The 12,867-nt window shown below is 38.4% G+C and overlaps 1 protein-coding gene across 3 annotated transcripts in view; it reads left to right on the top strand.

Moving 5' to 3' along the window:
* The first annotated feature begins 1,185 nt into the window (after nucleotides 1–1,185).
* The window catches only part of cadm1b (cell adhesion molecule 1b), a 150,163-nt gene continuing 138,481 nt past the window's right edge, over nucleotides 1,186–12,867 (top strand). For 2 of the 3 annotated variants that reach the window (XM_067595010.1, XM_067595011.1), the window contains exon 1: nucleotides 1,186–1,313. In XM_067595010.1, the coding sequence (XP_067451111.1) occupies nucleotides 1,238–1,313 (76 nt within the window). In that variant the 5' untranslated portion in view covers nucleotides 1,186–1,237. The remainder of the gene's footprint in view (nucleotides 1,314–12,867) is intronic. The other variant, XM_067595009.1, reaches the window with a different exon arrangement.

Below are 12,867 nucleotides of genomic sequence, written 5' to 3'. Positions count from 1 at the left end.
GTGCAATTAGCAGCCTTTGTGCTGTTTTGACACAATGAAATAGGGAAATGAGATTCAACGTTGTCATGCACAGTCCTCTGTGGCTTTGTGATTCCCATAAGATATTCCAAATGTACCATGTTTCAGGTGAGAATAAGTTGGGGAGATGAAACATTATGAGACATAAGAAAGCACCTACAGAGAAGAAGAGGAATGGATAGTTCATTTGGTCAGACTTATTAATAACAGGCAGTATTTCATTTTCATGCAGGCAGTATATGTATGACTTTCATATGTGAAATTCTACTGTGAGTACTTCTGGAGAAGCATAACATTGCTTTAGTACTGTGGCAGCTACAATTATAAGCTGCAATACTCCATTCAAAGTAAAGGGGGCGCTCTTTGAGTAACATTAGACATAATGGCTCACAACCTGCAAACTTTACTGATAGTTCCTTTAATAAATGAAACCAGTTTTCTTATAGTTGATCACTGTCTTTTTTATTTTCTTTTTAGAGAATAAACACACACATCTGTTAATTATCAAAACAACATAATTGAATTGAATGACAATAAAGTTTTTTAAACACATCTTGCAATTTGAGTTAAGGTGTTATTAAAAAGTAGCACAAATGTGCATTGTTTAAAAAAATGTGTTAAAAGATAGCATCGTTTTCTTATCTGCAGCTTTTAAAAGTGTCCTAAAACACGCTACAACACACACAAATAGCTTGCCTACTTTATAGTAAACACAAACTAAATTCTGTTTATCGCACAAGAATTATTTGTACTTCAGCTATAAAAACGAAAGCGCAGCCAGTTGATTATATGGTCTCACCCAGATGAACTTACAGACTATAACCGTAATAGAAAATTACTATAATATCCCTATAAAGTGTCTGTGGTTCTCGGTGGTGAGTTTATGGTTACCTCACCGCGCTCCATGCTGTTTTACACTTCCCATGGTATCAATGTAATAGTCCTGCAATATTCCTGTTGGGAATCACAGTGTGTCTTTAGTGTTCAGTGGAGACATTTGCAGACAGTGTTTTCACATTTTTTAAAGAATTCTCCTGAGGTATCACTTTAATATTCGTATATTATTTTATAGGCCTAGATGTCATTGCAACATAATGCAGCCCAATATGATAGCAGGCTCCCTGCTTGAGCCCTCCCTCCGCCTCTCATGTGTCTACATTTTCATCCCATGGCCGTCTCTAGGTGATTTAGCGCCGCCAGTCTCAAGCAGGTGTCCAACATGGCGATCACGGGGAGCGGATCTCTCGCTATTTTTCTCTCTGTTTTCGCGATTTCAGCGGCGTTTCTCCCAAAAGGTAAGTTTTTCACGTCTTGTGTGTCTGTGATGTAGAATAACCCCTTCTACAGCTCAAGCCCGAGGAGTACCGGGGAGAAGTTGTGGTGCGTTTGCGCGTTAGATGCGCACAAGCTTTCCCCTCAAATCTCAGCATCACTTTCTATCGCTGTGATACTACCGGAGCTGCATGTCGACTTCTAAATATCCACGCTTCTTGAGACTCTTAGGCTTATCTCGTAAATTTAGCGCTGATTGAAAGGGTGTTGTCCTGAGTTTCACTGCAATAGGCTACAGAGGACTGCTATAAAAAGTATTGTGAGTGCTGCACAATTACATAGACGGCAAGAAAGTGAGGCCAGTAATAATGGAGTGAATGCTCGTACAGTGTTTGGACCTTGGGCAAGTTGAAAGCAGTGCTCCCTGATACGCTCTTTATTATAAAATGAGACCGATTCTCCGGCTGTGAAAGAATAGTACACACTCCTTTAGTCGTACCGCATAAACCTTCACAGTCCCAACTCATTCCACTGTCTACATATCGCTCAAGTCTGCGCTTCAGGTGCGCTTTGGAGAAAAACACGCATTGCAGCTCTAGTCTCGCACAGTGTCCTCTGGCCGCACAACTGCAGCCTCTGATGCCAGTGTGTGATCCGGTCCGCAGTCTTCACTTCTCCTGCTGTCAGTGAGGCTGGAGATGTAAATCTGCCACGTCGCTGTTGGGCTTTACAGCGTGCAACTGCATGAACCAGGGACGCCTGGATGTGCACGACCATTGCAGTCCCCGGTCCGATTATTTTCCCCCCCGTTATTCCTCCGCGGTTGCATCAGAGTTGCATGCGTCAGTGTTTTTTCTTCTATCCCTGGAAAACGTATCTGCTGACAATACTGACGCATGTGTAGCGGTTAACATGTCAGTTTACAGCTGCTTTAAATCCCACCCAGCGGTAGGATGGACATGTTCTTGTTGTTGTCAGTCCCGGGGTTGTTAAAATGGCAAGCAACAGTTGAGATGACAGGTTTACACTTGAAGATCACTTGAGTGACTTTTTTTTACTGGTTTATTTTCAGTTTCAGATAGCCTTTTGCCATCAGTGGCCAAATACAGTGGTGGTATCTGCATCACCCATCAACAGGTCTGCAGAAACTCATTAAAGCATGTGAATGTGTGTGTGTGTGTGTGTGTGTGTGTGTGTGTGTGGTGAGACTGACGACCTGCTCTCAAAATAAGGTTACTCGTGAAACTGAATTTTTAGACAATGGGCTTTTCTTTTTCTTTTGTTATTTTCTTTTCTTTTTTTTTTTTTTTTTTTTTTACAGCTCACTGCTTACAAGGCTTTCATTTCACAGTTGTTGAATTTATTATGGTCTGTGTTGAATAGCAGTTGAATGACATTTACAGCATTGTCTAGCGTCTCCTTGTCACATTAATTTAATTAACCTCTCAGTCAATTAAAATAATGCATCATGAATGCGCAATAACCTCCAGCTCAATACACCCAGGGTTGCAGCATTAGGAAACGGGTGCATGCAGCCTCTTGGTTAAGGTGAAATCCCAAGCCACATATGGTATTATCTGACCTGAGGTTTTTCATTTGTGTGATTGTCTTTGTGAAAGCTGCTTGGAGCAAAAAAGAAAAGAAAAAAAAAAGACCCAAAGCTCTTGAAATGTTGAAGTGCTGACAGCCTTCTTCCTGACATCTTCCAATTTTTCTTTGCTAATAATCCAGAATAGCTGGATTTTACTCTATATCTGGTTAGAGAAGAACAATCCCACTAACTGGATGTGGTCTGACACAATATCCTAGAAACACAGAGAAAGAGAGAGACAGGTGATGCTGGAACATCACGACAGAACATCATGAGGGAGAGATGTTCCTCTAAGGACTGGTAAAGCTAAAGAGTTTCCTCGTCTGAGCATCCTGTTACGAAATGTTGAGACTTTTAACAAAGAATCTGCAACAAAGAATCCGCCCGGCCCCGTTGTAACATATCAGATGGTTGTATTTCAGAAGGTTGCATAATCCCACTTATTGCCAGTTTAAAGTCATTCGTCAGGACTGAGTGATGGTGAAGTGGATCAATATGAGCTGTCATGACGCTTCAAGGCGCCACTGAAGGACAGGATCTCAGAGAAACAAAAGGAAACATACAGTTGTTACGGTGCTATTGGCTGTCAGTTGGCATGTGACACGATGAGTGATTGGAAATGTCCGTCTCCGGCTGCCTATGGTGAGGTTTGGCTTTGAAACAGATACTGCTGAAATCTGCTAGCAGTGTGCCGCTCTGCCCTCAAGATGTGTTTGTCTGTTTGTGTTCTAGAGAATGGTAGCTTTTTATTCCATCAATTATCACACAAGTGTTGAGCTCTGTGGTTTTTTCACTTGTCTTCTGTCAGCAGTGCATACTTGGGGTTACAGGAACAGCAGTACCATATGAATACTGGTGTTGAGTACTAAAGATGAGGTCATTAGAGGGAGCACAGAGCTAGGACACTGGAGGAAGGAGTACTCATCTTTTGCTCAAGTATAAGTACCAATACAACAGTGTAAACATACTATATTTCCAGTAAAAGTCCTACAGTCATACTTAAATTTGGTAAAAGTAAAAATCGACAGCAAAATATTCCTAAAGTATCAAAAATAAAAGTACTCATTATTCAGAACAATGTCCTCTGTGAGTGTTTGAGTATAGTATCATAAAGTATAATATTTTACTGGATTATTTTTTTACTGAGGCATTAACAGTGCAGGTAAGCAGCATCTTAGTGTCATAGTTAGCCAAGGTGGAGCTAAATTCATCTTCTTTATAAACTGTAGATTATTTTTTATGAGCTCATCATTGGTTTTGTGTGTAAAGTCTTAATCCGCAAAGTAGCTTAACTATAGCTGTCAAATACATGTAGTGGAGTAAACACTACAATGTTGGCCTCTAAAATGTAGTGAAATAACATGAAGCAGAAATACTCATGTAAAGTACATGCACATCTAAATTGCATTGTACTTACTGTAGTTACAGTACAATCTACTGAGTAGGCGTGCAACTAGTTTGTTTGTTTGTTTATTTGTATCTCTTTTAGCTCAAGGCTAATTTACCAAGAGCCCATTATAAAACAACAAAACATTCTCAGAATCCTTTGGGCCTACAGCACACATATGTACACACATTCACACCATTGATTGTAATACACTCACAATTACACACTCATTTAAGCTTAATTATACATAAAATACACAGCATGTGCACATACGCACATTTGCATGTTTCTAAACTAATACACACATTCTGACAGTACAAGGATACGAGTGCTGTATGTTAACATCTAGAGTAAGGGCTTACAGTCCACAATATGTCAGTTATTATTCATACTGTAAATACATTATTGTATTGAGTTCCATTGTTTCCTGTAAATAAAGGTCTGCCTACCCATTTCTGGTGATTAATGGTTATTTTCATTTTCAGTGAATCTGCATATTATGTTATTTATTAATCTGTTCATTTTTTGATCTATAGAATGTCAAATGATAGTGAAAAATTTCCATCACGATTTCCTAAAGCCCAATATGATGCTTTCAAGTGTCTTGTTATGTCTGACAAACAGATCATTATATACAGATATCTACTGTATATATAGATATTCAGTTTATCATCACATAAGACAAAGCAAAGCAGGAAAACATCAAAATTGAGAAGCTGGAACCAGAGAATATTTTACATTTTTGCTTAAAAAATTACTCAAACGATTAATTGATTATCAGAATTGTTGCACATTAATTTTCTGTTGATTGATTAAGCGACTAATGGTTTCAGCTCTACACAGAACCACATGCAGTACATCAGTGCCATCTTTACTGAAGTGGTCTTCTTCTCTCTAGCTATGGAATAGCACTTACAGTACAGTACCGTGTTTCAGGATAAATTTAATACCGCACTTAATGGGCCATTGATATGTGCCTGGTTATGAAGTATTTCATCGCCTGAACGTTGAGATCACCACAGTACATCATTTGTAACAATAATATACTCTTCTATTTAAAGAAATTGAATTTATTGCTCATTAAATTTACATTAAACTCTGCTTAATAAGCCTCACTCTAATTGCTAGATAATGCATGGCACTACTTTATGTGGTGGCAGCTAATCTTACTGTTTAAAGGGAGGTGCTGGCAGAGAATTGGCAGCTGATACATGTGAGGAATTTAGCCACTGGTAGCAGATGTAAGTCATGTGAGTAATACTGTTATCTTTTCACCGAGGACATCATGCCTCTGAACTGTGTTTCTCTACTGTATCTGCTCTGAAATGTACTTTTGCTGCTGTGCGTATGTGTAAAGGTGCAGGTCCTTGCCTGTAAAACGAATGTATTTAAACCATCACTATCTTGTCAGAGCATGGCAGTGTGCTAATGTGTGTCCAAGATCAAACTTCACACTCTCTTTGAGATGGCTTATAAAATTGATCTGAGCACAAAGGGAGCTTGCAGCTCGGAAGTGAATAGGCAGATTTCGCTTTTTGTCCTCTAGACTCAGAGGTTGTAGCAGGTCAGCCAGTGTACACAGAAAGAAGTTGGTTATGGAAGTCCATGTTGGGGGAAAATATTGAAAGTCTCTTTCTATCCTTGACTTTCTATTCTTTTCAGTTTCTGAAAGACTCCCATCTCTCCTTAAAAACATCACCTTGGGTGCAGGGTACAAGGGTTTTTGTCTACATACTTTATTGTGTGACCTTCAAGTAAATGCTGTACCTGGCTGTTTTGTCAAGGTTAGAGAAGTGCAGCTGCAGACATGCTATCAATTTAAGTCATGTAGTAAATATGAAAAAAAAAAACCTTGGGACATTTCTATGGAAGGGATTTGTACCGCGGTGTCAAGCTGAATGACAAACTGAGGACGATCAAAAATGTGTCTGTCCGTCTGTGTTGAAATGTAGAAAACAGTCAATTAGGAGAAACAGACAGATGACAGGCCCTTTCATGATTGTGGGGACAGAAGCTTCCATTCATAACTGTGCTGTGGTAATGAGGAGGAGAGCTGATGTCTCTGCTTATGAATATCACATTGTTCTCTGTGTTCCCTGGATCTGAGAGACCTCACTCTATTGGCTGTGTTGCTTAGATGCTAACAATCAAGTCCACAATGAAAAAAAAAATGGAAATGCAATGTTTTTGTTTTGAAAGGGGCATAGAGTGCACATTAGTATGGGTGATGGAGCAATTACAAGCCGCCATTAAGGCTGTGGTGCAGTCAGTTCTTCCTACAAGAAGATATTGGCTAACTCCATTGGCCGGATTTTCTCTGTAACCTGTAACTTACCATCCATGTAGTTCAAACCAATTTTTAAAACAAACAGGATTCCAGTGCAGTTACTGGTTTCCTGCAATTATGTTGGTTGGCTCTAGATCATCCCTGGTCTGACACATAACACTGCAGATGCCCCTTAATTATGTTTTACTGGGCCGGATGTGATTCAAGCCTTGATACCTTTAAAAAATCATAAAAGCAACTAAAATCAGTAATTTTAAACAATGGATGACATGACTACTGTATAGGTAATGTGAAAGGGGTCGCTCATAGTGGTGAGCCAATAGATTAATTGAGCATTTCAGCCCACAATCTTACTGTTTCAGTCTAACCACTCATATCAGTGTGGGTTTTGGTTGTAGCAGGCAGCTGTTTTCACCAAAAAACCCACTGTAAATGACGTGCCCAGTATCAAACAGCAGGCAGACACAGTTAGCGATTAGTTGATGGACATAGCCACATAGTTCATGAAATGCAACTTTTTGCTCCATTATGGCATTTTAAAAACTGCACTGACTGACCTTACTTGGGCCCTGCAACATTTGTTCGCTTGTTGGATTTTGCTAGAAGTTGGGGATGCATCTCACATTATCAAAATTTACACTGATCAGCCCAAAGGGGCGCTCTCCATAATTTGTTCACTCATCCATGTGTCATATGCAATATCTGAGAGACCAGTGATCTGATTCTCACAAATATTAGATCTTGTATTTCATCACAGCACACGAGGACTCATAATTACACTGTTTGGGCCAAAGGGGGACAACAATTACATCTTAAAAATAGCACATAATAAGCATATTTATTACTGATTGGTCCGGACAACTTCACTTCACGATTCACTGACTGTACATGTTGAATTGTTGCTTATTTTGGACCATTCAAAATATTTAGATTATTTTCTTTAAGAAACTGTAATAAAATCACACAGCTAAAAAGAAACTCAACTAATAGAGAACCTTGAGACTCAGACCAGAACAGCATTAAGACTAAATAACTGTTGCTCAGTGTTGAGGTGAAAAGACTCTTTCTAAGAGAGAATACTGAATCTCAAATCAATAAATTCAGTTATTGAGCACCCGCTAATCCAGTGCTTGAATGGGAGTGAAAAAGGTCCCAGTGCTCTAATCAGCAACTGCACAGCATTTGGATTTGTAAGAAATGTGTTTTTGTCTGGTTTACTAAGAAGAATGAAGGCTTATCATTACATGATTGGTCACATTTAGAGGTTTGTGTTAAGAGCCTATTTTGATTACAACCACCTTGAAGGGAGTTGGCCGGCCCCGTTCAGAACATTGTTTTCTGCTGTGGTGTAATGGCAGCTCTTCACTTATTCTGGAGGCGAGAGCTTTTCTGTGTCCGACAGAGCTCAGTTGCACCTTGCATGTCAGACAACAGGAAAGGAGCAGCACCTCTCTGTCTTCTCTCTGGGCTTGTTTGGGCAGATCTGAGCCTGATAAAATGACCACTATCTTCCTAGAGTCCTCTGTAAGCAGCAGTACACAGGTGGAAAAAAACAAGAGTACAAGTGCTCCAAACCAGTGAGTCCAACGCAAACACTACACTAATCAATAAATCTTGCATTGTTAATAGAAAGGCAACATGCTGCAGATACCTTTAATCTGAGATAAGAGTAAAAATGATTTATATCTGGCCTTCATACAGTGCAGTGAGATTTTAAGACAGGTACTGTACTCGCTAAACACCATTCTCTCGAATCAGTCACTCCCCTTCTTGTTGGAGCTGTTTGCAAATGTATTTATGCAGACTTAATGAAATATTATTCCCTTACACAGCAGGATATAGCAAGACTTCGGGACAGCATTAGAATAGCCTGGACCTTCCACGTTTCTACTTCTTTTCAGCAGTGCCCCCATTGCACACTAATGTCTCTCTAATTTTATTTGAACAGTACACTCAGGGATGCCAGCTGGAAAGAACAAAAGTCTTCTAAAGAAAGGATGAAATGGAATACAATACAATAGCCCTGCAATAAATTCTACCTGACTTAAAATGTTCAGTTTTTTATGAACTGATAGGGCTGAACTAACAATGATTTTTATTATTGATTAGACTACAAAATGTCAGAAAATAGATAAAAATGCTCACAATATCTTTCCGGAGTCCAAGGTAATGTCTTCACTTACGATGCAATCTAATATGACAACACTACAAACTACAGAGTCAAAAATCACTATATCAAAGGAATACTTCCATATTTCAGGAGATACGCTTATCAATACCACTACAGCCAGCGGACAGTTAGCTTAGCTTAGCATACAGACTGGAAACAGCAAGTCTGGCTCTGTCCCTATAGGTAAAAAAAATCCTCTTACCAGCATCTCTGAAGTTCACTAATTAACATGTATATCTTGTTTATTTAAGCCATGTTAAAGTTGAGATGAAATGAAAAATGCCATTTTAACCCTTTTAGATCATACCCCGGTCACATTGTTCACCCATTTAACAATGTATGCCAAACAAACCAACAAAAAAATCAATTTCTTTGTACTCCTATATCAAAATCCAATCATTTTTTCTTCCTGTAAAACAAAATATGAGGTGTGCCTACATAGGCTTGTACCAACCAATTTCAACCAATAATATCATGACATCCACCCATCAATCAATCTTCGAATTTTAGTGGCACAGAGTTAAGATTCATTATGACACGCCCACTTTTCAACATTCAAATCAAATTCCTCCCAACGTTATGTCCCACCTGTTTATCCTTTTAACTCAGAAATATGTCACGATACGAAGGTTAGATACTCTCAAAATGCTGTTTCATCTGGACTTAAATAAGTGTCCAGGATCAGTTGCCAGGCAACCAGCGGAGACTCCAGGTCTTGACCAAGAAATAGTCTGATGTAATCGCCTGTAAAATGGTGAATTGTTATTTTTACACTTCAGCATTGGAACAGATTAAACAAACAAGATTTAAAGCATTAATTTTGTCTTTGGACAGAGCCAGGCCAGCTGTTTCCCCTTGTTTCCAGTCTTTATGCTAAGCTAAGCTAACTATCTGCTGTCTGTCGCTTCATATTTAACAGGCATGTAAAAAAAGGAGTGGTATCAGTCTTTTCATCTAGCTCTCAGCACAAAGGTGAATTTCCCAAAATGTCAAATGATTCCTTTAAGTCAACACCTCACTGACACTTAACATCTGTTAAAAACATTAAGTGCCACAGAGGTACATTGATATTTATGTGATATATTGGATGTTAGATTGACGGGATAACACAATAGAAACTCCTGCAGTGTTTGTGGAATGCAGTATAGTTTGAGCAGATGGGTATTTTACATCTTCCTTTACTCTTGGTGATAACATAATAAGATGACTGCTTGGGGGATAATTTGTGAGGAAAATGTGTGCTGTCACATATGCTCATTTTTTTTTTTTACCTTTTAGAATTTATATTTGCCAATATCCTCAGTTGTCTTTAGTAAAGCTGGCAAACATAATTGTTACAGAATTTACAATTGATGCAGAACTTTTTGACTCCTCTCAAGGTGAATCATGAGAGGATTTTGATACTGTTTACACAGAACAGAGCTGTTGTCTGACAGGTTCGTGCTGCCTGCCTTGGGGGCATCATGCTCTTGAGTTATCAGCGTGACGATAGACCCATCTTAATTACTCTCAGATACAGCACTATAATCTGTCATTGTCAGGCTGATCAAGACTGTGCAAACCAAGCACTAAGGCTCATTCACCCAAACCAGAAGCCTATTGATTACTTCTCATACTTGAGTCATTGCGCTGCGGAGGGACATGGGAGGCAATAGAGCTAATGGAAGGGGGAAACTCAAAGTCACATTGTTTACATCTAAGATGACAGGTAAATGTATTTGAAAGGAAATATGGGTTTGATCTATTGGCTCCCAAATACTGTTGCACTCTGTCTGTAACTAACAAGGAAAATAAGCCTTGAGCTGCCAGATATCAACTGCCCTGCAGTTCAGACAGTCTGTTTCTAAATTTGATATTGACATTTTTGTCAATATCGACTGAATTTTTATTGTGATAACATTTTTGGCCATATCGCCCAACCCTAATGGACATATTCATTGATAAAAGGTTGCCTAACGACTCCACAGTACACAAACACACCACTTTGATCATTGTGTTTCATATCAAATCTGACACATGGCTGAGCTTTTGTAGGTGGTGGTGGTGATTGCCAGCATACATTTTTGAGAGCCTTTGGTATCATTTGTTTAATTCCCCAAATACTGTTTGCTTTGAAATCTAAACTCCTCTAAATTAAAGGCCTGCAGGCTGAAATTGTTTGGCCATATATACAGTATTTTAGGTATATTTACATCCCTGATGAAAGAGTTGAAATTATACAGATCTGCATTGTGTGTTTTACATCCAACTGTATAGTCATGAGTATAGTCAAGATTTAAGATTTCAGCATTTAAAACATCACCGGTGTTAACAGGTTGCAGGATCAAAAAATAGTCCATGTAATAAAATATGTGTCAGATACTGATACCAGGTATGTACTGGAATCATTGACTTCAAAAGAGAAAAAGGTGTACCAAATCTCCAAACCATTTAAAAAAATATCTTTTCTTAAACCATTTTTAAATCAATTTTTCTAGTAACTTGCATCCAGTTGTTGTTTTTGAACTTTATATGTATTCCCCTTTCTCTTTTATTTTTTCCTGAAAGATCTAATAAGGGTGTTGAATTTTGTTGAGTGCCTTTTAATGAGCTATGGGCCTTAATGGAGTCCACAGTGCAAGTTTTTCCTTTATCATTATGTGATGATGTTTGTTTTGTTTTGGTCTTTCTTTTCTACAGCACCTTTTAACTTTCCTATTAAAAGTCTGATACAACTTTTATAACTGTATGCAATAGTTTTACTGGTGAAAGTCGAGATGGATCTCATTACTGGACCTCCATTAATGTGATTCATTTGTCAAGATAAGCCGATTCCACTTGTCAGATTTTGACTTAGATTTTGAAGTTAATTCTGTCCTTTGTTCTTCGTTCCACCAGTGCACCAATTTCTGGACAAAATGGAAGAGCTGTTATATTTGCATAGAGTATATAAATATCCTCAAATACGCTGTTTCGTTAATCTGTTTTGAAGTTTTATGGCTTTTTGTGAGAGGCCACACCCACTTACAATATTAGTTGTTAAAATAATTGATGTGCAAAAACAAATTCCCATGTATTAATATCATTAATATATTAATATATTAAATTAGTGACTTTTCAATCATTCCAAACTGCAGTGGATAAGTATGAGCTCTGAAGCTTCACAAATGTCCATTACATTGATAATACATTATATTATATTGTATTGGCTGATGGTTCCAATCAATTTTATTCTACCATTACATAACAGGTTAATCTTTCTTCATTCTGTGGATTGAAATGTAAATAAATCATTCATTCATTAATATCTGAGTATGATATAGCAATACATGCACAATCAGTGACCAGCTATAGTATAACTGAGTGACCACTGACATACTAACTTGCAAGATATCTAACAGTGTATAATAATTTTTGTTATACAGTTATGGCTGATCACATGTTGTAAATTTATTAGAACTGCATTTGTTTGAAAGCTAGATGCTGGCAGCTAATGAGCTACCATAGGCTGTATGCAGTAAACTGCAAGCTAATGTTAGCTAACTCACTAACCTCTATGGGAAATTATAGTAGTAAGCTTATAGGCTCGCGGTTGGATCCGTAAATGCATTTTCAACAACAAAACATAACGGTAGGAAGTGGAAACGCGTCATCTATATTTATATACAGTCAGTGGGTGTCCCCCACAAGTTTGAAGCACGGCCAAGAAAGCAGTGGCAACCGGCAGTGCAGGAGTGCCCTTGCCTTACGAAAGTCGGAACAAGCTTAAAGTTAAAATTAGGCCTTGTAGATCTAATATGAGTGAAGATTCAGCAACTAGATTGCTTACTTCTCGCCTCAGATTTGTCCAGAAACAGATTAGGACCCTTCTCCAACTGACAGCTCTTGAGCAACAGGGACCTTTGTCTTTGTGGATAGCGTTGTAACTTGCAAGCAGAAATCCATACTTTAATATGCAAACAAACTGAAGGAACACGCAAAGTTCATTCCTCACAGTAGAGGCGCTCTCTGCTTCTTTTATTGCATACTCTGTTCTGCAAACAAGTCTCATTTAGTTTTGACAGTCCATGAAGCTCTCACGTTGTGTCTCCATAAAATTAATTGGTCATTGTAAAGTCTGCCTCCTCTCTTAACTGTGTTTCAATGTGTTTTCTGTTATCCTC

Source organism: Thunnus thynnus, chromosome 7 (assembly GCF_963924715.1).
Source record: "Thunnus thynnus chromosome 7, fThuThy2.1, whole genome shotgun sequence".
In the NCBI taxonomy this organism is placed as follows: Eukaryota; Metazoa; Chordata; class Actinopteri; order Scombriformes; family Scombridae; genus Thunnus; species Thunnus thynnus.
This window is presented reverse-complemented; position numbering and strand designations above follow the sequence as displayed.